The sequence below is a fragment of the Cydia fagiglandana genome, chromosome 16 (assembly GCF_963556715.1).
Source record: "Cydia fagiglandana chromosome 16, ilCydFagi1.1, whole genome shotgun sequence".
NCBI lineage: Eukaryota > Metazoa > Arthropoda > Insecta > Lepidoptera > Tortricidae > Cydia > Cydia fagiglandana.
Window position 1 is genome coordinate 11,411,073 of NC_085947.1, and position 21,773 is coordinate 11,432,845.

A 21,773-nucleotide genomic window follows, 5' to 3' on the forward strand; every position below is an offset into this window, starting at 1 on the left:
TTGGTTCTATAACGATCGCAGCTCTGATCTGACCCACTTTTCTGGTCGCAGATCGGTTCTGTAAAGCCCTTATTTATAACCCCCCCCCCCCCCCAAATCATCCATAAATCATGCTTCGAATGACCCCGTTTCCTCCTACGTCATGCTACCATCGTCCGATGTCCGGACCCCCCCCCCCCCCCATTTGAAATGACGTAATTTATGAATAGCCCCAGAGGCGCGTTTTCCGGGCGGGGCGCGAGCGTTTAAATGAAAAAGCGGCGCGTGAAAAAGCGGCGCGCCCCGCTCACGCGCCGCTTACAAAACGCGCCTGTGTAATGGGAGCCTTAAATGTTATATACTAAGAAAAACCGACCAAGTGCGAGTCGGACTCGCTCACGAAGAGTTCCATACTTTTTAGTTATAGCGGCAACAAAAATACATAATCTGTGAAAATTTCAGCTGCCTAGCTACTTACATATCACGGTTCATGAGATACAGCCTGGTGACAGACAGACAGACGAACAGTGAAGTAAACTGAAATAAATGTCATATACCTTCTAAGAAGGACTGGCCAAGTGCGAGTCGGACTCGCGCACGAAAGGTTTCGTGCCATTACGCACAAAACGGCAAAAAAATACGTTTGTTGCATGGGAGCCCCACTTTATTTATTTTATTCCGTTTTTAGTACTTATTTGTTGTTATAGCGGCAACAGAAATGAAATATCGGTGAAAATTTCAACTGTCTAGCTATCACGGTTCATGAGATACAACCTACAGACAGACAGACGGATAGAGGTGTCTTAGTAATAGTAGGGTCTTGTTTTTACCCTTCGGGTACGGAACCCTAATAAAGTGTATAGATTTGTAACCGGTCAGAGATGCAGAGAGAGATGCTTTCTAGTCACTAATAGCCTTGTATGCTTGTTTGCCACCAACATGGCATTTTAATAAAAACTTACTCATTTCATCGCTCATATCCAGCCTAGTATTGGCTTTAATATATATTGGGTCTTATATTTTTTTTATTAAATTTTTTAATATTTGTTGTTATAGCGGCAACAGAAAAACACCATTTGTGAAAAATTCAACTGTCTAGTTATCACGGTTCATAAGATCATGAAATACAGACAGACGGACAGGGGAGTCTTAGTAATAGGGTCCCGTTCAACAACAGGGAAACATCAAAGGTCTGATAGGATTCCTCGAGGAGCTGGGCTGGCAAGACTAGCCCACCCCATATCACGCAAAATAGGCGCAAGACGTCGAGTTGCGGAAAATCGCCCGTACTACAATACAATACAATAGGGTCCCGTTTTTACCCTTTGGGTATGGAACCCTAAAAAGTGACCAAGGCCTCCAGTGCCCCAGACTGGAATCGAAACAGCATCCTCTAGCGGCTGGTGCCTGTGCCATTTGGCCACCGGACCCCAGCGGCATAGGTCGAATTTTTCCAAGTATATGCACTTCTTACTGAAGGCCCAGCGTTCCACCTGGCCACCCCTAAGGTAAAATTGAAATTATGTAGAATTGGGAATATGTAGAATTAAGCTTCTGTAAAATTGAAATTATGTAGAATTGGGAATTTGTAAAATTGAAAATCTGTAGAATTGGTAATCTGTGATAGGTATCTGTAGAAATGAGACTAAACCCTTAGTAATAGGCGTCCCGTTTTTACCCTTTGGGTGCAGAATCTAAAAATCAACCTTGTTTTGGTACTATGTACTAAGCTTCACTATGACTCTGTAATTGTAGCAGTAATTAATTTTGTTTTAGTTGTCACCTGACGATTTATTTAAGTCAAACTCTGAAGTTAATATTCACACTTTTATTTGAATCAGCATAAAATATATCTTTTTATATATACTATATATATATATATATTTTAATCTTATATTCAACTTACATTGATTCCGGAGATTACTTCTTCTTAAACCTTGCGTTTTCCCAGCCTAGCGCCGGGGTCTGCTTTCCTGCTCAGTCTTCTCCACTGCCCGGTCTTCGGCATCCACTCACATCACTCAGATTCTTTGAAGTTAGTCTAAAGCACAAATATGTCCACCATACACTGTAGTTGTTCGCACTGGTTCACATCACACTGGATCATATAATCAGAGTGGAGTCAACTGATTCTTTAACTCAAGAGTTTCTTTGAATTACTTTTGTGACTTAACTTCACTTTCATCTCGCTTTAGTTTGTCAAGCACATTCCTTCAAGGTTCTTCCTTCCATTCTGAAATGTATAAATACAACTGAGTATACTGTATATAAAATTTGTGTCCCGTCTGGTCTAGTGGGTGGTGACCTTACCTATAAAGCCAAAGGTCTTGGGTTTGAATCCTGGTAAGGGCATTTATTTGTGTGATGAGCCGAGATATTTGTTACCGAGTCATGGATGTTTTCTATGTATTTAAGTACTTCCAAAGAGACGTTCAGCGCTATCAGCTATGAACTTTGTAACATGTAATGGGTCTCACATATGGAATACAATGGGAACTATTGTCATAAACCAACAATTGTGGCAAGGTTTGTCCAAGTAACAAAATTATGTGAGAAATTATGTATCAACAACAAAACAATAATGAAAGTTGAAACAATTATATGGTTTGAAGATACTCACGATTTTCGGCATAGGTTTATATATTTGTTTTACGCGTTGGTGCCGTGTCATCGTTAGTATTGTAGTCACAAACATTTAAACTGAAAAATAAGTTTCCGTTTTTCATCAATAATGCATCTGTCATCTTACACAGATAGTGATTATTATATTCTCTTTGCAGAGCAGAGCAGTGACAGTAGTCGTTTTTTTTTTAAATAGGCTTTCTACACGCTCGAACCAAACACCTTGCCGTATGTCACACGCATGCCGGATCTAAAGGTAATTCAGAGTTTCCGAACGCACTTGTCAATGTCAACCAACATGACCGACCTTTTGTTTGACATTGATATGGCATTCATTGTCGAAATTTTTTCACTTTTAAATGCAAAATACTCGACAATACGAATTTTGCGGATACATGTTCTCGATTCAAAAGTGATATTTTTTCAAGCTCTTTCGATTGAGCATAATTTCATTTAGGTCTACCGTCAGAGCGGCTCGCGTTTATAAGGAAGAAGATTACAACTACGAAGGGCACTATTGGTAAAAAGAGTGATAATTATAAAGGTATAGCTACTTTATGAACCCGTTAACTATCGTCGCCGTCGTGGCCGCGCTCAGGCCGCGCTCACCGGCTCGCAGGCCCACAAGCGACTCACCACGGCCGCTCAACTGCCGATATTGGCCCCGCATGTTGAGAAGTTCGGCGTCGGATAGTGAGGAACATGAGGTAATGGTGTGTTGCACTGATGGTAGCAGAAACTTGTGATTATAACCTGTATTACAACTACGAAGGGCGCTATTGGTAAAAAGAGTGACAATTATAAAGGTATGCACCTACTTTATGAACCCGTTAACTATCGTCGCCGTCACTGTGGCCGCGCTCACCGGCTCGCAGGCACACAAGCGACTCACCACGGCGGCGCAGCTACCTATACTAGCCCCGCATGTTGACAAGTTCGCCGTCGGATAGAAGTGTTGCACTGATGGTACTTGTGCGAGCGAATATAACCTGTATTACAACTACGAAGGGCGCTATTGGTAAAAAGAGTGATATTTATAAAGGTATATGCACCTACTTGAACCCGTTAACTATCGTCTCGTTTTACCGACTCCACAAGAGATTCACATCGGCGGCTCAACTGTCGATATTGGCCCTGCATGTTGAGAAGTTTTCTGTCGGGTAGTTGGGAGGTAATAATGTTGCATTATTGGAATGTGTGCGAGCAGAAACTATAGAAGGAAACAAAAAGGTCGCAATTTGAAAAAAGAGTGGTAATTGTAAAAGTATGTATGCGGGAATAATTTATGAACCCATTACCAACCGGCTCAACGGCCCACAAGTCTCACTACGGCCGCTCAACTGCCGATATTGGCCCCGCATGTTGAGAAGTTCGGTGTTGGTTAATGGTATGTTGCAGTTGTTTCACTGATTGATGTGTGAGCGGAAAGTAGGGTTATAACGTAACCTATTTATCGAATGATAGGCAATAAATGTACTAGCATATTGGGAAAACGGCCCGTCTGCCCATACTAGACCCTCATGTTGAGATTGGTGTAAGGTAGAAAGTAACAGTATGATGTAATTTTGGAATTCGTATGAGCAGAAACTTATTATATAACCTGTATCACAACTACATTAGGACCTCTATAATCCGAACTAATTGGGACCCAGACGAGTTCGGATAATCGAAATGTGGGTGTTTTCGAATGAAATCAAACAATAACAACACCTTTTAATGTAAAACCAGTACGGTATTTTCAAATTAGACGTCGATATTAACGTTGAAATATAAAACACCTATAAATTGTTTATTTTTTATTTTTGAAGTCGTCACGGCAATTGAAATTTACAGTAATGTGTAACCAGCTAAAACAAAATTGTTACAATTACATCTGTCACTGATTCAATCCATAAGTTTTTTGTTACTATGAAAGTTATGTGATCATCTATCACATATCAATCCAAAAATGTTTCGATTTTTGCTCTGACTGTCACTGTGTCACTAGATTGTGATGTTGTACGTAGATATTGACTTTAAAAAATAATGTACTAATTGGATGCCATTGTGAATGCAAACACTCTTTCACAAGGCGGAGTCAACCGAAAAAAACCACATTGACTTCCATTCTGTATCAAAAGGGGCTTAGGGCAAAAGACCTCAAAAAGTTACTTTTGGCACTCACTAATAAAATATATTATGATCTTTTCCTGTTCTGAGCAACACATTTCTACGTATTGTTAATGTATAAGTACCTGTTATTTTTATTATTATTGTGTAATTTTCAATTATCATCATTTTTTTAACACCATAAATAATTTGTATCATTCTATGAACACTGCAATATGTAGCAACCCTGGACCAATTTTCTATCTAATGCACTTATATTTTGTAGCACACACACAATTACACACAATTTTTGTAAAGTTTGATTTTAAATTTAAACTTTCATAAAGTGCATTTTCCCTTAACTCTCAATTGAGTCGCTTAACTTCAAACTCGGGTAAATCCATCTGTCAGATTATGCGATTTTGGTATTAAGAAAACGTAATAAATATAGCTGGTCAAGCAGATCTTGTCAGTAAAAAAAGGCGCGAAATTCAAATTTTCTATGGGCCTATATCCTTTCGCGCCTACATTTTTCAAATTTGCCGCCTTTTTCTACTGACAAGATCTGCTTGACCGTCTATAGATATTTGCTGAGAGGGTCCAATGGATTTACCCGAGTTTGAAGTTAAGCGACACAATTACGCTTCAACACTTTCCTGCAGTAACTTGGACTCTATGGCTACGTTAAGGACAACTATTAGGTACTTTTGTAAATTTCAAATTTCAAAATAATATACGCTGTTGCTTTTACGTGCCTATATTTTACGATTATGGCTAAATCTTATGAGAAAACGTATGCATATATGTATTTTAGTCTTAGCCCTATAGATAATGTACAATATATTTTGTAATACCAAAAGTTTATTGTTCCAATAAACCAATTTCTCATAAGCATTTTGCCTATATTCCTTTGCGTATCTTCATTAATACAGTTATATTGTACCTTTAATACTTTATAATTATTATCGACCCTTTACTGTTAATATTTACTTAAATTAAGTATTGTTTTGTGTTTCTTTTTTCTAGATATGTTTTTAAAGTTTCGCTCAAACGTTTGATTTCATTGTGTAAAATTAATTATAGGACTTTAGCGTAACTATGTATTATGTATCGTCAGTAGAGGTTATGTTTGGCTAAATTTTATTAGCCATGAACACGATTGTAAATATAAGAAGTTTGATTCGTTCACCGCCACACAGAACACCAACACTTACAGTGGCGGATTTGCCCTAACCTCCTAAGACCCAAGGTCCTACCTATAGTACTTATTCAGTTCAATGAAATTTAAATCATATTCGATTGGAACAGAGTTGCTTTTGCTTTGTTTCGTTCAGTTTTTTAATAGCGCAAAATCAACTCTATTTCCTACAATAAAGGTTAAAATTTCTATGGCAAATATTTTATTTTTCATTTGTATGGCTGGGCCTTAGGAGGCTAAGGCCCAGTAGTCCCGGGTCATGGGGGGCAAAAAATTATAGTTCGTTTTTTTAGCATTAGAAATAAGGTAAACAATCTTGATGTGTATTTTAAACGAAAAACACATTTTAAAAATAAGTGATAGCAAATATGTTCAATTATGAATCTAATACGATTATTTATATTCTTCTGCTTTCATAAGTAATAGTTACTGATTATTAAAAAGCGTTTTTCAATAAAAAGACACGTCAAGATCGCTTACCTTCTTTCAAGTTCTTTCTAATGCTAAAAAAACGAACTATAGGGGCGGCAAATTGTGACAAAAAATTCGCTGATGATAACAAGAAATAACTTAAAATGTAGTCAATATGATGGGTGCTGCGAAAGGGGCGGCTACAGGGCCTGGGGCCTGGGGCGGCAAAGCCTGCAAATACGCCACTGAACACATTATTATAGCGTAGGCCGCACGCCATTTACGACAGAGTGTCGTTAAAATACACACCGTAAAGTGTGGATCACATTTATCAGTATTGAGCCGTATTTTATATGTATACGAGCCCCGATGCACATGTTTTCGTCTAGTGAGACCATTTTTTGAGGTTCTCGCGTTTGTTCAAAAATAATGTTTTTGTTTAAAAATTACTAATATTTAATGCTTATACTAATGTAATTTAATTTTATATGGTAATACTCTACAATAACTAAATCCAAATACAAGAAATACCGTTTGTACTGAAAGAATAAAAATAATGATTTTTTATTTTTTTATTGACGGGTAGGATTACAACATATGTGAAAAGGGCTATTACTAGGGAAAGCAATAGGGCTCTGCCAATGTACTGACAATTTTGTTTCGAGCTCATGCATGCAACAGTGCTGTAGGTGAGGACAATATGATTTGGACAACGTTTTTGAAAAGTCCTTTTTTTTCACCAATAAAAGTCTCATGCAATTTTATTATACGATCAAAATAAACTACATTAAACATTGCTATTATGGTTCCCATTACTGGGTCATTTTATGTTCATGTGTATAATTTATTACAATAAACAAAATTGTTGCGTGGAACTAGACGAAATAATTTGCATCGGGGCTCGTATGATAAATCGCTCCTTAATAAGAAGATGCATACGCAAGCTTTCAGCTTCCCAATGCGTACGCGCCTTCATACTAAGGAGTGATTTCCCATATACCTACTCGTATAATGCGGCTCGCTACATGTATAGCAATGTCTCGGATACGAAGACCGACTTATCTCCTTATTCATAAAACTTTACGGGCCTGATTTAGTTAAATTATGTTATATCTCGTTCTTAGAAATACATAAGTCAAAATGACAGATAAAGACAAACGATTCATGGCTAATTCAGGGCAGTAACGCGGTAATGAATAACGCCATTAATGTTTAAGGTGTGGCGCTGAATGTGTTAAGTGATAGTTTACAGGAAGAGGGACCTTATGTGTGCCACACAACGTCGAAATTTCAATAACGTAAGTTCCCTTTTCCGTTGTTTATGACGAATATGTATTAGGGCAAATTGGTGCTTACTAGTCAAAATTATATTAGCACATGTTATCTTATTTCTGATCCAATAAACCTCTGTAACCGACCTACTGCACAGTTTATCCGACAACACAAAGTTACGTATTCAATGTGTTTATTTATTAACTTATGGTATAGACTAGGAATCCTCTAGACAGAGCTTAGAGCAATTATTTCATGAAACCGATGCTGTCAAAAATACAGGGGTGCGGGGGACGAGGTAAGCGAGTCCCACAAAGACACTTGACTCGAAAATGGAGTAAAACTACCGTATATTTGCGGCAGAGGGGGTAGCGCTACTATGCTATGTCTGGAGGATTCCTAGTCTATGTCTTATTGTAAGTCTGTGGTTATTGTGGCTTGGTGCATGAAACCCTATATTCGTGACTTATGGGAATTGGTATAGAAATACTCTCCAGTAAGGCTTAGATTGTCTTCAAATTGTAAATAAGAATATTTTTGATCAAGCCAACCACCTGACTAAAGTGTCAACTATGGAACTTGCTAACTATGTAAACAAACCGCCATATTGATATTGTCATAGTCTAATAAAACATGGTGTTCTCTTCCCAGAGTGACACAAGCCTACGTCACAATAACATTGCCACTTTATACATATACGCTATCGCATATTACCATATAGCGCTGGATGACGTAGGCTTGTCAGTCACGTGACCACGAAAAGACGGGAAGAGAGTACCAGGCGGAGTATATTATTATACCATGGATATTGTCAAAGAATAATGAATTTACTAGTGACTTGTTTACATATCAAGTTCCATAGAATAACACTATAGACAAAACATCTCATATAATTGGGTGTTTTATTTGTCCATAGAACTGTCAATTCTAAACAAATCAAATAGTATTTGTATGAACGCCGCAGCTCTATGAAATTAGGGTTTTATTTCTATTTTAAATTTTCCAATCCCACGCACTGTAATGACTACGTTCATGCAAGCCAGCTGTACCATTTCTACAACCATGTAATATCTTATGGACGCAATAATATAATGCGTTCAATCCTAAAAATTACCACCTCCGGCCAAATTTCAACCTTATAATAATGTGTATAGAGTTCAAGAGTGTACGATTGTATTACGGTCGGTGGTAACTTCTGGGAATGACCTGTTGAGTCATTGTATTCTACTCATAAGCAAGAGACGGCAACATAGCAATGTAAAAGCAATGTTATGTTATGTATAACATTATATTTTTGGAATATACTACGATAGAATACGGTTGTTTTATTTAATACGTAAACTGTTTTAACTTTTCCTGGGTTACGCTCAATAATCAGAAATACACCGTTTGATTTTGTGTTAAGGTCGAAAATGGAATAAACACAACCCTCAGTCAGCCTCTAATGGCTCCTCTACACGATGGGCCAACGCCGGCCATTCCAAGGGACACATTTATGGGTTAGAGGGAGCAAGTGATATTGCTATCTCATTCTACCGCATGGCTGCGCCCCTTGGAGTGGCCGGCGCTGGCCCATCGTGTAGAGGAGCCATAAACTAGAAAATGTAATGCAAATCTGATATTTTTAATATCAATAGATATCATTATCTTGAAGCGATTTACCGACGGTGGGAAACCTAATACCTTATTAAATAAAAAATTAAGTAAATAACTTTAATATTAGAATCAATTTTATTCATAAAATAATTATCTTATTTTACTTACAACAGTTAAAACAACATTTAGATATTTAATACATTTAAATCAACATTAATAATCATTACAATTTATATTTTATGTTACACATTTTTCTCCAAACAATTCTAGTTTAACTAGAGTCAACCAAACAATCAAAACATATTTTTTATTTAAATAATCTGATAAATACTCTATGTATTGGCACAGTTTAATGGGTCGATCAACTATTTCTTGTTGTTATTCTGTCCCATGAGCCAGGAGACAATAGAAGCATAGTTTCTTAGAAGAGCTGCTGTACCATGTTCTACAAACGTGCTTAGTAGACTGTAGATGTCCCATTATGGAAAGGCCAACTAAATAACTACCAAAAAATTCAAGTTTGGTTCATTTAAATACGAAATAACTAGTATTTTAAGAGTGACCCAGGAGACCGTAAGGGCAACTAGTGACAAGAAAAAGTTGATTCACCCTAATGCTATGTGCACTAGATAGGCGTGCGCCTGGCGGCTTTGGGCTATATTAACAATTTGTCCTCTGTCAACGAAAAAACTCTTTTTATACATTTAACATGTAATCTGACATGAATAATTAATTATTACTTGAGCCCAAGAGTTTTTATTTTTGCCACGACGTGCGCTGCAATCGCATTTGGTTCCCCGACACTGTACTTCACATATAGCCAATACATGGAGTTATAATTGTATTGTGCGACAATTCTATCTATAGTGGAGCGTATTTTATACATTTCTGACTAAAATTCGAGGTACATTATACATAGAAGTTATCAGTCTTTGAAGTCATGTTTAAAGTCCCATTTAGACTGTTATTTTCGATACATTGCTATAACCATCTGTGGTGGTGGTGGTGGTGGTACAATGAAGTCAGTCGATCGACCAAATACGGCAATATAATGAAAATCGCATGTAAGTTCTTGAACCGTCTAAAATGGGGCTTAATAAGTACAGTCAGCAGCAGAAGGTTCAAAGCGCGCCAGGTGTTCAAAATGATCTTGACGCGACTTTATTGTTAAGAGAATAAGAGGTGTCAAGGTAATTTCGAACACCTCGCCCGCTTAGTAACTTCTGCTGGAGATTGTACTAAGAGCATAATATGTACCTAATATAAAAGTTGCCAACACCTTACAAACACCTCCACCCACATACTACTACACTGATATACCTAAAATAAATTTTAACCCTGGACAGATTTTGTCATACCTCATATGGCCCTCGTTAAATACAAACTTTTCTTTTTTTAATTTGAACCTTGTGGTGCAGTAAATTGGGATGAATTTCATTTGTTTGGATAAAACTATGAATAAAAGAAATGCTTCTAGGTATTTGGTTTACGAAAGGTTCTATAAGTGTAGCTCCTAAATCAAATATACCTTGTGAAGGCTTAAATATTGACCATTTGAGTTAAGGTAGTAAATTAATTGGATTAAAACAATTTGTCATTCACGAATATACATAACATAACACATTCAGTGCCAGCGCGATATTGAAAGAAAAAACGTGAAATAAGAATAGCAACCTCAGTATTTCATTAGGTATATCGTAGCAATAGTTTATTTTATCCATATGCATAATAACTTATTTGACTTAGATGTGTGGTAAATATCGAAAAAATGCCCATAAATATATTTAATTCAACATCATTATATACAGTCAATTCGTTTTAAAACATGTACAGTCAACGGTAAAAATATGGGTGTAAGTACAAATCATTTCAAAAATATGTCCCGTAACTCTTTATGTCAGTGAATTAAGAACTATGGGACATATTTTTGAGTAAGTTGTCTACACCCATATTTTTACCGTTGACTGTACCTACTCATATTAAAATAAGCAAAACTAGAGAATATGTCAACATCACATATGGATTCCTACTGATGTAATTAAGATGTTAAATACAGGGTTACTCTTTTACCGGTACAATACATTTTACCACATCATTGGTATCGATAATAGATCACATTGCACAAATATTTTTTTTTTATTTCGCTACAATTAATTTATCCTTCACCAATTTAGTAACTTCTGGTTGCACTAATTACAAGGTGTCAACGGTATGAAATCGCGCGCGATGACGTAAACAAACAGTTGCCAGTTCGTGCGTTTGCTAATTGATGCGTAAGGCATCCACATTTTCTAGTACTTTAGCGGATAAGTTCGGGCATTGGTATTTTTGTTTTTTTGTTCCCAAATAGTAGTAACAAAGAATGCTGGTATTTTTTATTTTTGGCAACAATTACGTATGTTGATTTATTGTACTGGTAAAAAAGTAACCCTGTATATAGTGTATCACTTTAAATAAACAAATAGGTAGCTATGTGATCAGACCTTCGTCAGTAACAAGTGCCTTCGACGAGAAAAAAAAACTAGTAAATTATTGAGCAATGAATAAAATCGACTACAATATCAAAATTTGACGCAAAACTACCAATCACTATTAGCATCGTCAATAAACTTTAACCGAGAGCTTTGGAAAATATATAAACATGTGCAGATGTAGTGCATAATTTTTTTCCATCGTATTTTCTCGGAAACGTTCGTATTTGTCATGCTAGTTCAGTCAATGTCAGTACTTTTTTTACCGAGACTGACTGAAGTAACAAGACACGTTCGTAAGTTTCCGTGAAAATACGATGGAAAATATGCACTAGATCTGTATTATTTTATGATGTTATTTATCTACCTACACACCAATACCACTTTTCCAGCCTATCAATAGCTCCTCTTGTTGAGCATATCAATAAGTTTGACGAATAGAGTAGGCGACAGATCTTCGGGCATCGCTCGAGCTTGGCTTATCAGCGAGTCGTACATTTTCGCTTCCGTTTCCGCGTAAAGTTCCGGCAGTTGTAACTGTCTGAAAGAAAAAAATAATTTTTAATAAAAAAACAACTGGTTGCACTCCGGGAGTGCCGTCAGAAGTGAAAACTCAACGACATTGTAACTCAAAATATTAATAACAGCGCCATTTAGTGCAAAATGTCTGCAGCACTATGTATAATTGAGGTTAACGCCATCCAGAGTTATTTCGTCGCATTACTTGAAACCCCTAAGCACATCACTATGAGTAACTACAGTTATATTAATACCAGTTTGAGGGAAACTCACTAGATGGCAAAACCACAATGACATTGTCCGTCACACGTGACGTCATGCAAGCGCCCTGCGCCGCCTAAAGGAAACAACAGGCTCAGGCATACATTTTCGCCGCGCGGTAGAAAGAGAGGGTTACGCTTTACGCCTTACGCTGTCTCGAGTCTAACATTTTTCCCCACCTCAAAAAGTGCACAGCGCCGCTAAAGAAGTTTTCACTTCAATTACCTATATACCTACTTATAATTCAATTGATGTAAGTAAGATATGCACGTGGGGCGTTTTTATAGAGATACGTAAAGTCCTTTCTTGTCTTCGGTAGCTATTGCTACCGCACCGGACCGTGACCTCGGTACCTACTCATCAGTTATCCATGTGCCAGAGAAGCATCTGCCAGGGAGAACTGGCGTAGAATCGTACGTCGTTGACCACGACTGCACTGCTCAGAAATCTCATAAACAAACCTGTATAGTATCCTTATCCGCTCAATATGCGCCGGCTCGCGGCTGCCGTAGCAGGCGCAGAACACGGTCCTCTGGTTGGCGTCGCACCGCTGCAGCGCCTAAACCGCGAACCACGAGCACTTGCCCTCTTGGATGTCCGTGCCTTTCTTGCCGCTTACTGACTCGTCGCCGTAGCGAAAGAGAGGCTCTCAGCTACGGTCAAAGCGCGTATCCTCAGATACTTCGGACATCTGACGCGACGTGGAGAGCGGGCCATGGTGAGACTTGTTGTTGGCAATGGCAACGGCTGTAGGACAGGAGGACGTTCCCTATACCCCACTTAACACATGTGCCAGAGAAGCATCTGCCAGGGAGAACTGGCGTAGAATCGTTCGTCGTTGACCACGACTGCACTGCTAAGATAAGAGTAATTCAGAAATCTCTTGAACAAACCTGTATAGTATCCTTATCCGCTCAATATGCGCCGGCTCGTGGCTGCCGTAGCAGGCGCAGAACACGGTCCTCTGGTTGGCGTCGCACCGCTGCAACGCCTGAACCGCGAACCACGAGCACTTGCCCTCTTGGATGTCCGTGCCTTTCTTGCCGCTTACTGACTCGTCGCCGTAGCAGTCTATGTAGTCGTCCTGGTGAACAAATTCAATTTGGTTACTTTTTCAAAAAATTATAAACCAGACAAGTATGGGTATTAAAATCTTTTTAATTTTACCTACTTTAACTGTATGACCCTGCACTAACTCGAATCTCTTCGGTTTAGATCATGGTTGACTGACATAACGTGGACATAACAGCCTACCTAACAATAGTACCTATATACTCCAACCAAAGTGCCCACGTCGCCATACTAGCTGTATAGAAAAGTGGATAGGTACTTATGTTACGGCACCGACTGTATCTATAGTTTTCCTCAAGTGACCTACTTATGCAAGATAGAAAAATATGACTGATTACAATCTGAGAGAGCTCAAGCATGCGGCGTCACGATTTTTGAATTATCTATCTACATTTTAAGACAATTCGGTGGACTCGACTGCGATCGCCAACCCGCCTGCCAAGCGTGGCGATTATGGCATTTACCCCCCAAAAAAGGGGGAGGCCTATGTTCAGCAGTGGACGTCTTATGGCTGAGATGATGATGATGATTTTAAGACAATATTTTCCTTTGTGTATTCACAATGGGGGGTTTTAATATTAGACAGACCTAGCAATTATACTGACTCTTGAATAAACGCGTTGACAAAAGAAGAGCACATGTAAGATCATGTCTAAGCTAGTATTTAATGCAAATTCACGCATTAATATTCCAAGTATTTCCTGTATGCGATCATGGCACGGATATGCAGATTTTATAGAAGCAAGAGTTGGCTCTGGGTAGTAGGTTTACGTTTTACTACGAAGTAAGCAAAAGCAAGTATGGAAATTTTTAATGCCGAGGCCTCAGTCCAAATTAATTTATCGTAAACGGTTTATATTTCAGTAAACACTGAACAAATTGGTAAATATTTATCACATTGATAAAACTTACCTTGACACTAAGGTCACTAAGTGGCAATATTTCGTTAAGTGATAACCAAAACTCACTAATTGCAAAAATATAATTAAACAAAAATTAACCTTATTTTGGTACTAGCAGTTCTAAATTTGGCAACAGTAACTAGCGGCTTTTGGTCGTCACCTGACGATTTGTCCAATGACTCTCCCCCTTGATGCACTTGAGCGTATATTGTCATTTTTGTTGAAACTAGGCTGTATATAGAAAAGAACAATTGCATATGGTTACGACTTACGACCCTTAGACGTGAGGGTACTACTAGAAATTTTAGAAAATAGGCACCTGAAAGAACCTGCCAACAACGAGGCATACAAGGTAAATGGTCTCAATAAACATTAGACAGACCCTTAAAATATTTAGCATGTGGATATAACTTACCTCGATACACTCTAAATGACAATATTTATACTCACCTTTTATATTCACTTCTTAAGCTAATTATACCTTTTGGTTTTGTTTATTACGAGTTTAACCGGGCTGCATGGAGATAGCAATGGCCACGAACACCTCACACTTGAGGTAACGACACAGAATAATTACTAGTGCTAGGTACAGAAGACTCACTCTCTAACAAAACGCGTCTGTTACGATTAGGACAGATATGGCCGCTTGGTGGCGACAGCGCCACTCGCGGTTTATGACTAACCACCAAAATTGGTGTGGAACGGATGTACTTGTAGCAACCTGTTGCAAAACGACGAAATCGCGGAGTGAGCCACGCCAGGTGACGACTAGAAAGAAGTGTAAACATAAGCACCTGTATTTGAAAGAATCTGCCAATATCGAGGCAGATGTCCTCAACCTTCTTATGCTTGGCCTGATCCGCAAGCCCAAACACACCGGCAGCTTGAACGTGTAAACATACCTGTATTTGAAAGAATCTGTCAATATCGAGGCAGATGTCCTCAACCTTCTTATGCTTGGCCGGATCCGTGTTGTTGGCCAACAGCAAGCCCAAACACACCGGCAGCTTGAACGTGTAGTACGCAGTCTTGTACTTGACGATAGCGTTGTACTGTTCTATCGTGATCCGACTGTACTTGTTTTTGTGACGATTAGAACAGACTAGTCGTTTTTGTGACGATTAGAAGAGAACAATTGCATATGGCCACGAACCTCACACATGAGGGAACGACCAGAAGGAAGATCAGTAAACATACCTGTATTTGAAAGAACCTGCCAATATCGAGGCAGATGTCCTCAACCTTCTTATGCTTGGCCGGATCTGTGTTGTTGGCCAATAGCAAGCCTAAACACACCGGCAGCTTGAACGTGTAGTACGCAGTCTTGTACTTGACGATAGCGTTGTACTGTTCTATCGTGAACAGACTGAAGTCGTTTTTGTGACGATTAGAAGAGAACAATTGCATATGGCCACGAACCTTACTCATGAGGGAACGACCAGAAGGAAGATCAGTAAACATACGCACCTGTATTTGAAAGAATCTGCCAATATCGAGGCAGATGTCCTCTACCTTCTTATGCTTGGCCGGATCCGTGTTGTTGGCCAATAGCAAGCCTAAACACACCGGCAGCTTGAACGTGTAGTACGCAGTCTTGTACTTGACGATAGCGTTGTACTGCTCTATCGTGAACAGACTGTAGTTGTGACGATTAGAAGAGAACAATTGCATATGGCCACGAACCTCACACATGAGGGAACGACCAGAAGGAAGATCAGTAAACATACGCACCTGTATTTGAAAGAATCTGCCAATATCGAGGCAGATGTCCTCTACCTTCTTATGCTTGGCCGGATCTGTGTTGTTGGCCAATAGCAAGCCTAAACACACCGGCAGCTTGAACGTGTAGTACGCAGTCTTGTACTTGACGATAGCGTTGTACTGCTCTATCGTGAACAGACTGAAGTCGTTTTTGTGACGATTCGCCATCGTCAGATCTAGGTGTTGCCCGATTGAGGTTTGGAACAGAGTCTGCAAATGAAATTTTGATTTTATATTTCTTATATGGTGAGCTGCCGCGTAACAACGTATGTTGCAATAGTGGTACAAAATACCTACCTTATAGTTTAGTGGAAAGAGGCTTTAAAAACACTCGTGTCGATTTAAAACACTCCCTTTGGTCGTGTTTTAATTTATCGCCACTCGTTTTGAATTTCCTCTTTTTCGCACTTGTATCGTAATAGTACATTTCGATGCTAGTGCGGAAGGTATGTCATTACTTCACGAGTACCGAGATATCTTGCCACGAGCCGCAGGCGAGTGGCAAGACTCGGGACGAGTGAAGAATGACATTTCCGCACGTGTATCGAACGACGTTTTTTAATACAGTTGCGAAAAAATAAGAAAAACATTGTTAATCGTACACTAAACAAAAGTGGTAACAGTGACAGCTCGGTTAGACGTCGTCTTTAAGTATATTATATCTATGGGCGTTTGGCAGCTATTCCGTTCCATTCAGTCAACTTATTAAGAACGGAATTTTCAATATTGAATATTAAAAAATAAACGTGTTATAATGATGAAGAGGTAAGTAATTAAATATGAAATATGTAATATTTTTCGTATTCTTACATTAACGGTAGGTTTTTATGCTGATTACGACGTTGAAAGGAAACTAATATTAACACTCATCAATAAGTAGTCGTGAATTGGAACAAGTATAAATTTAAAAAAATTGGAAAAGTAAAAAGCACTAGTTCGAGATAACCAACTTTCCGCACGCTAAACAGCTACGTAAAGTAGCACTTTTTGAGCAACTGTATTAAAAATAACTATTTACGTTTTTTCACATCTGTATATAGTCGTTAAAAAGAGAGAAAATTTTACAGTACCTAGCCTGCTAAATTTGAACGATATTCACCGTTAAATTTCAAATCGTCAGGTGACAACAGAAACTTACTAATTACTAAAAACAATATAATAAAAACCAACCTTATTATAGTACTAATACAGTTCACTATAGCTATGAACTTGTAGTGGTAGGTATTTACTATTTAGTGAGTTTTGGTGTAACCTGACGAAATATGAGTGATACTGATGCTTACTTTCTTACCTCATTAAACAATTCCAATATCTTGGTATAGAACTTCTCTCCCCCGAACTGCGTCTTGATGACGTGGAACATGGAGGAGTAAATCAAGATGGCGTCATTAATGGCGCGCGTGCCGACGTCCGGCAGACGGTACCAACACGGCATACCGCGGCGCGTCGACGAACTGTCCATTATGTCGTCTAGTATGAGCAGGTATGCTTGTAGCTGAAGGAAACACAGAAAAATAACCCTTAAAACTATAACACGGAAGGTCCTGAGTTCAATCCTCCTCGGGGCTCTATTTGTAAATAATGATTCTGGTTAGGAAAATAATGCAAAAAGAGCTTGAAAGGTTATTTTGGGCGTTGTAGAGTTATGAAAAGAGTTAGTTAAGTAGAATATGTATCTAATCTAATCATTTTTTTTTTTACAATTGTATCGGTACATACAAAGATCAAGACTCATAAGTCATAATTAAACACTTGTAAATCTTTCTCGTACAAATTAGATGTGCGCGTATGCTTGAATGGACACAGTTCCCCAAAATATAACTCGGTACTTTAACAACGCGTGATCATATGCATAGTACCTACCTGTATCTCCTTAGGATCTGTGATTTCAGTTGTGTGAAATCGTAACTAAATAGTAAAATAGTACGAGTAGTAATAGTAGTAGTATCATAAATATGATTACGGGTACACATGCAACTTGCATGGAAAATAGGACATGGTGAGTAAAGTAAGGACCCCTATTCGACAAGCGACGTTTGACGTATCGTGTTGATCTCCCGTTGATGTGGGAAAAATCATAAGTTCTCGAATACGTACAATAAAATTTGACATTAACAATCCACAGTTAGGGTGACAAGCGAACCAAGCCGAACCACCCTTAGTTTAGAGTTGAGTTTTGGTTGTACCAAATGATATTATCCACCGTTGATGGAATCAACACTCAGTATGCAATAAAATCTGACAGTTGTACTTGTCGAATTTGGCCCAAGTAAGTAAGTAAAGTAAATACACTTTATTGCACCACAAAGGAAATACTATAACAGATTTACAATGTATATAAAGGTAGCAACAGGCGGTTTTATCGCTGTAAGCGATCTCTTCCAGACATCTTTGGGGTTCCTTGGAGGATGGTGAGTTTAGTTTAAGTAGTATAAAAAAAAATCGAATACAAGATAAAGACACTTACCATCTCCACACACCAGCCAAGCATTTTCGCTGAATGAATGGTTTCGTCAGTTACATTCCCTGGTTTCTCAAACATCTCATACGCAAGGAGTGTTGTCATACCTCTCGTTTTCTTCCCTCCTCCTAAGTTATAATCCAGCGTCTGCAAAACGCAACTAATTCAGTCACACCCAACCTTAATCACTTTAATCAGTCTGTAGCTAGCCTTAAAGGAGCCCACTGATTAACAGTCCACTTGACAATATCGGCCTGTCAGTTAGAACAAAATTTTGACAGTTCCGAACAACTGACAGGCCGATACCGTCCGGCGGACTGTTAATCAGTGGGCCCCTTAATAAATTCTTACCAACCGCCTCACATAAATGCTACACCTAGAAGTACTTCGTTTAGTTACCTTTTTCACCCAATTCCCAACTTCGGGGACGTCTGCAAACTGTGTGTTAGTGGTGATAGTGTCCATGATGCTTGGAAGCGCGTCCTCAAAAGATTCTTTCGTCTTTTGAGTGATTAGTTGAGATGCGTTACTTGATACTGACATTTTGCAGAAATTTAATGGTTTCATGTACCTGAAAATAAAATAAAAACATGATTTATTTTTCTCAATATACAATTTCACTTATAATTATACGAGGTAAATTCTTAGTAAGTAATTTATATTGAGATTATCAGTTTGTATTCCTTCATATAAATATAAAAAAGAACACTATAATTTTATTAATAAAGTTATTAATTTTCATTGACATTTATATGATACCTAGTAACACGATTTCATTATTCGCTCGGTAGACACTAGAATAGATGATTTATACATTATACACCCTCGGCCAACTGCACTTAAATTAAAATATTAATTCAAATCAGTTGTTATCGTATAGTATACATATTACAAATATCCAGTTTCTACATTGTATTATGTTTCTAAATAGGTACCAAAAAAACCCTGGCATTGAACTATAAGTTTTTTTTTGTGTCAGAAGACAATAAGTATCCACCTTCAAATTTAAATACAAAAGATTAAAAAACTATATTTTTTACCGTAATTGTTTCATAAAATAAATTACACTGTTATTCATTACTAAACTATTTATGAGCTACTAAAAGTACTAAATAAACTATCTTTCAGAAAAAGAAATAGTAAAATTGTAACTGTCTTATAGTTCGTTTTTTTTAGCATTAGAAAGAACTCCACAGAAGCAAGCGTGCAGTTTTTATCAGGCTCTTTAATTGTTAATAATTATTGAATTATCTAAAGTAGCATGGTCAATATATATAATTTACTTCAAATTATTACCGCTAAAAGTGCCGGATTTGGAACCACAAGCTTACTTCTGCGAAGTTTTTTCTAATGCTAAAAAAACGGACTGTAGTATTCAGAGGACTATTCGTTTTTAACAGCGTAAAATGTGTACCTCCGAAATACAAATAACGAAGTTTGCTTACCATTTATTATTCATATCTTCAATTTGTATTGAATTCTTATCTGATTCAGAACTTCCTGAGATATATCTAAAAGGTCGTGAAGTAAGGTCTCAAGATAACTTTCAGACAAAGGTGACGTTTAGAAATGGTAATAAAGAATAATTATCTTTGAATCCTTTAACACCGCGCTGGTGGAAAACAAGCACACGGCTTCTAAAAAAAGCTATAACTCCCTAGGAAGTTATAGTTTTTTCCACAATCTATAACTGTCGCGGGAACAATATATACATTTTCACTTAAGTACCTACACCTGCATGAAATAATATCTTTTCCGAGCAGGTGTGATGAAAAGTACCTAAGTAAATATTCTTTTCTCAAACATGCAATGAAATATTGATGTTATGTTCCTTATAATAGGCTGCGAAGTATGACGTTTCAGGCGCGGCTAGGACAAAAGGTCGTTAATGGAATTTCATACACATCTTGCAGGCCTAGGCCGGCAAAGTCCTCTTTTTTAATTTTCATTTCACAGATATTTGTGACACAGCATCGTGGCATTCATCCATAAAAAAAAACTAGAGGCAGTATTTGCTTTATGGTTCGTAATGACACTCTGCCACTACGCCTATAAAAAAAAACAAAAAAACAATGTTTGCTATAATTTGCAGTTTTATTTGTAATAAATCAACATGAACTTAATAAATAAAACATTCTATAATTTTAAATTATAAATTTAACTACTTACACAAATAAAAACGTTTAAAATATTTCATCTAAACGTTAGCGGTAAAAAGGTCTACTCAAACACGCGTGTTATATTTTTTAAATTGTTATGGAGGTAAAGTTGAAAAATATTCATTCATTCATTTTGACTTTAATATATATATGAGTTCCGTCGAAATAATGAAATTAATATTAATTGTATTCGTAGGTGTTGGAATTGGCAGCGTAAGCAGAATTATTGATTTTAAATAACTTGCTGCCTCTGCCGCCAAGTCAAAGACGAAGTATGTATATGGTTGCTTATGGCAATTTTATTATTTGAGAAACTAAGAAAAATGGCTTACAGTTTATTAGAAACAGTTTTTTGGCATATTTTAAATGAATGTAACTACAAATTCGTCAACACTGTGGAAATTATACTTATTTACTCCATGCATAAACCAATAATGTATGTGAAACATGATATCAACATGAATGACTATGTAAACTTATGTGACGAAAACGACAGTCAGACGGATACAAGGCGAAAAAATCAAAGATACATGAAAATATACAGGTAGTAAAAATACACGACTCGTGTAAAACATACGCGTGATAATGATATAGGTACGTGTTGGTTATATTTTGGGTGTAGTTTACTTTTAGTTTTTTCTATAAATAAAACTTGGGTTTCGTGGATTTTTTATTTTATTTATTTCATTGCATGTTTGAGAAAAGCACTATACATACCTTGGCGGGAAATGGGGTTGCCCGCGCTCAGACCTATCCGGCCTCGCTTCGCTCGGCCGTCTATATGTCTTCGGCCGGCAACCCCTTTCGTCCCGGCCTCTGTAGTAATGTACTATTATTGTGCACCATTAAGTTAATAAATAGGTACACAGAACGCGAAAGCGAAGCATATAATTTCATGTTCAAGAGATTAATGTCTTTTTCTCAATCACGGAAAAGTAATAATAATAAAGAAGTAAAATAATACACGAGTACCTATTCTAATAGGTGTCGTGATTCGTGATC

General features: G+C 37.6%; 1 protein-coding gene across 1 annotated transcript in view; it reads right to left on the reverse strand.

Moving 5' to 3' along the window:
• Window positions 1-9,282: 9,282 nt before the first annotated feature.
• LOC134671969 (uncharacterized) overlaps window positions 9,283-21,773 on the reverse strand; it is a 32,098-nt gene continuing 19,607 nt past the window's right edge. Inside the window, exons 2-7 of the mRNA XM_063529853.1 lie at window positions 19,012-19,183; window positions 18,619-18,759; window positions 17,443-17,646; window positions 16,122-16,361; window positions 13,311-13,501; window positions 9,283-12,178 (exon numbers count right to left, since the gene is read on the reverse strand). Coding sequence (XP_063385923.1) covers window positions 12,034-12,178; window positions 13,311-13,501; window positions 16,122-16,361; window positions 17,443-17,646; window positions 18,619-18,759; window positions 19,012-19,183 — 1,093 coding nt within the window. The 3' untranslated portion in view covers window positions 9,283-12,033. The remainder of the gene's footprint in view (window positions 12,179-13,310; window positions 13,502-16,121; window positions 16,362-17,442; window positions 17,647-18,618; window positions 18,760-19,011; window positions 19,184-21,773) is intronic.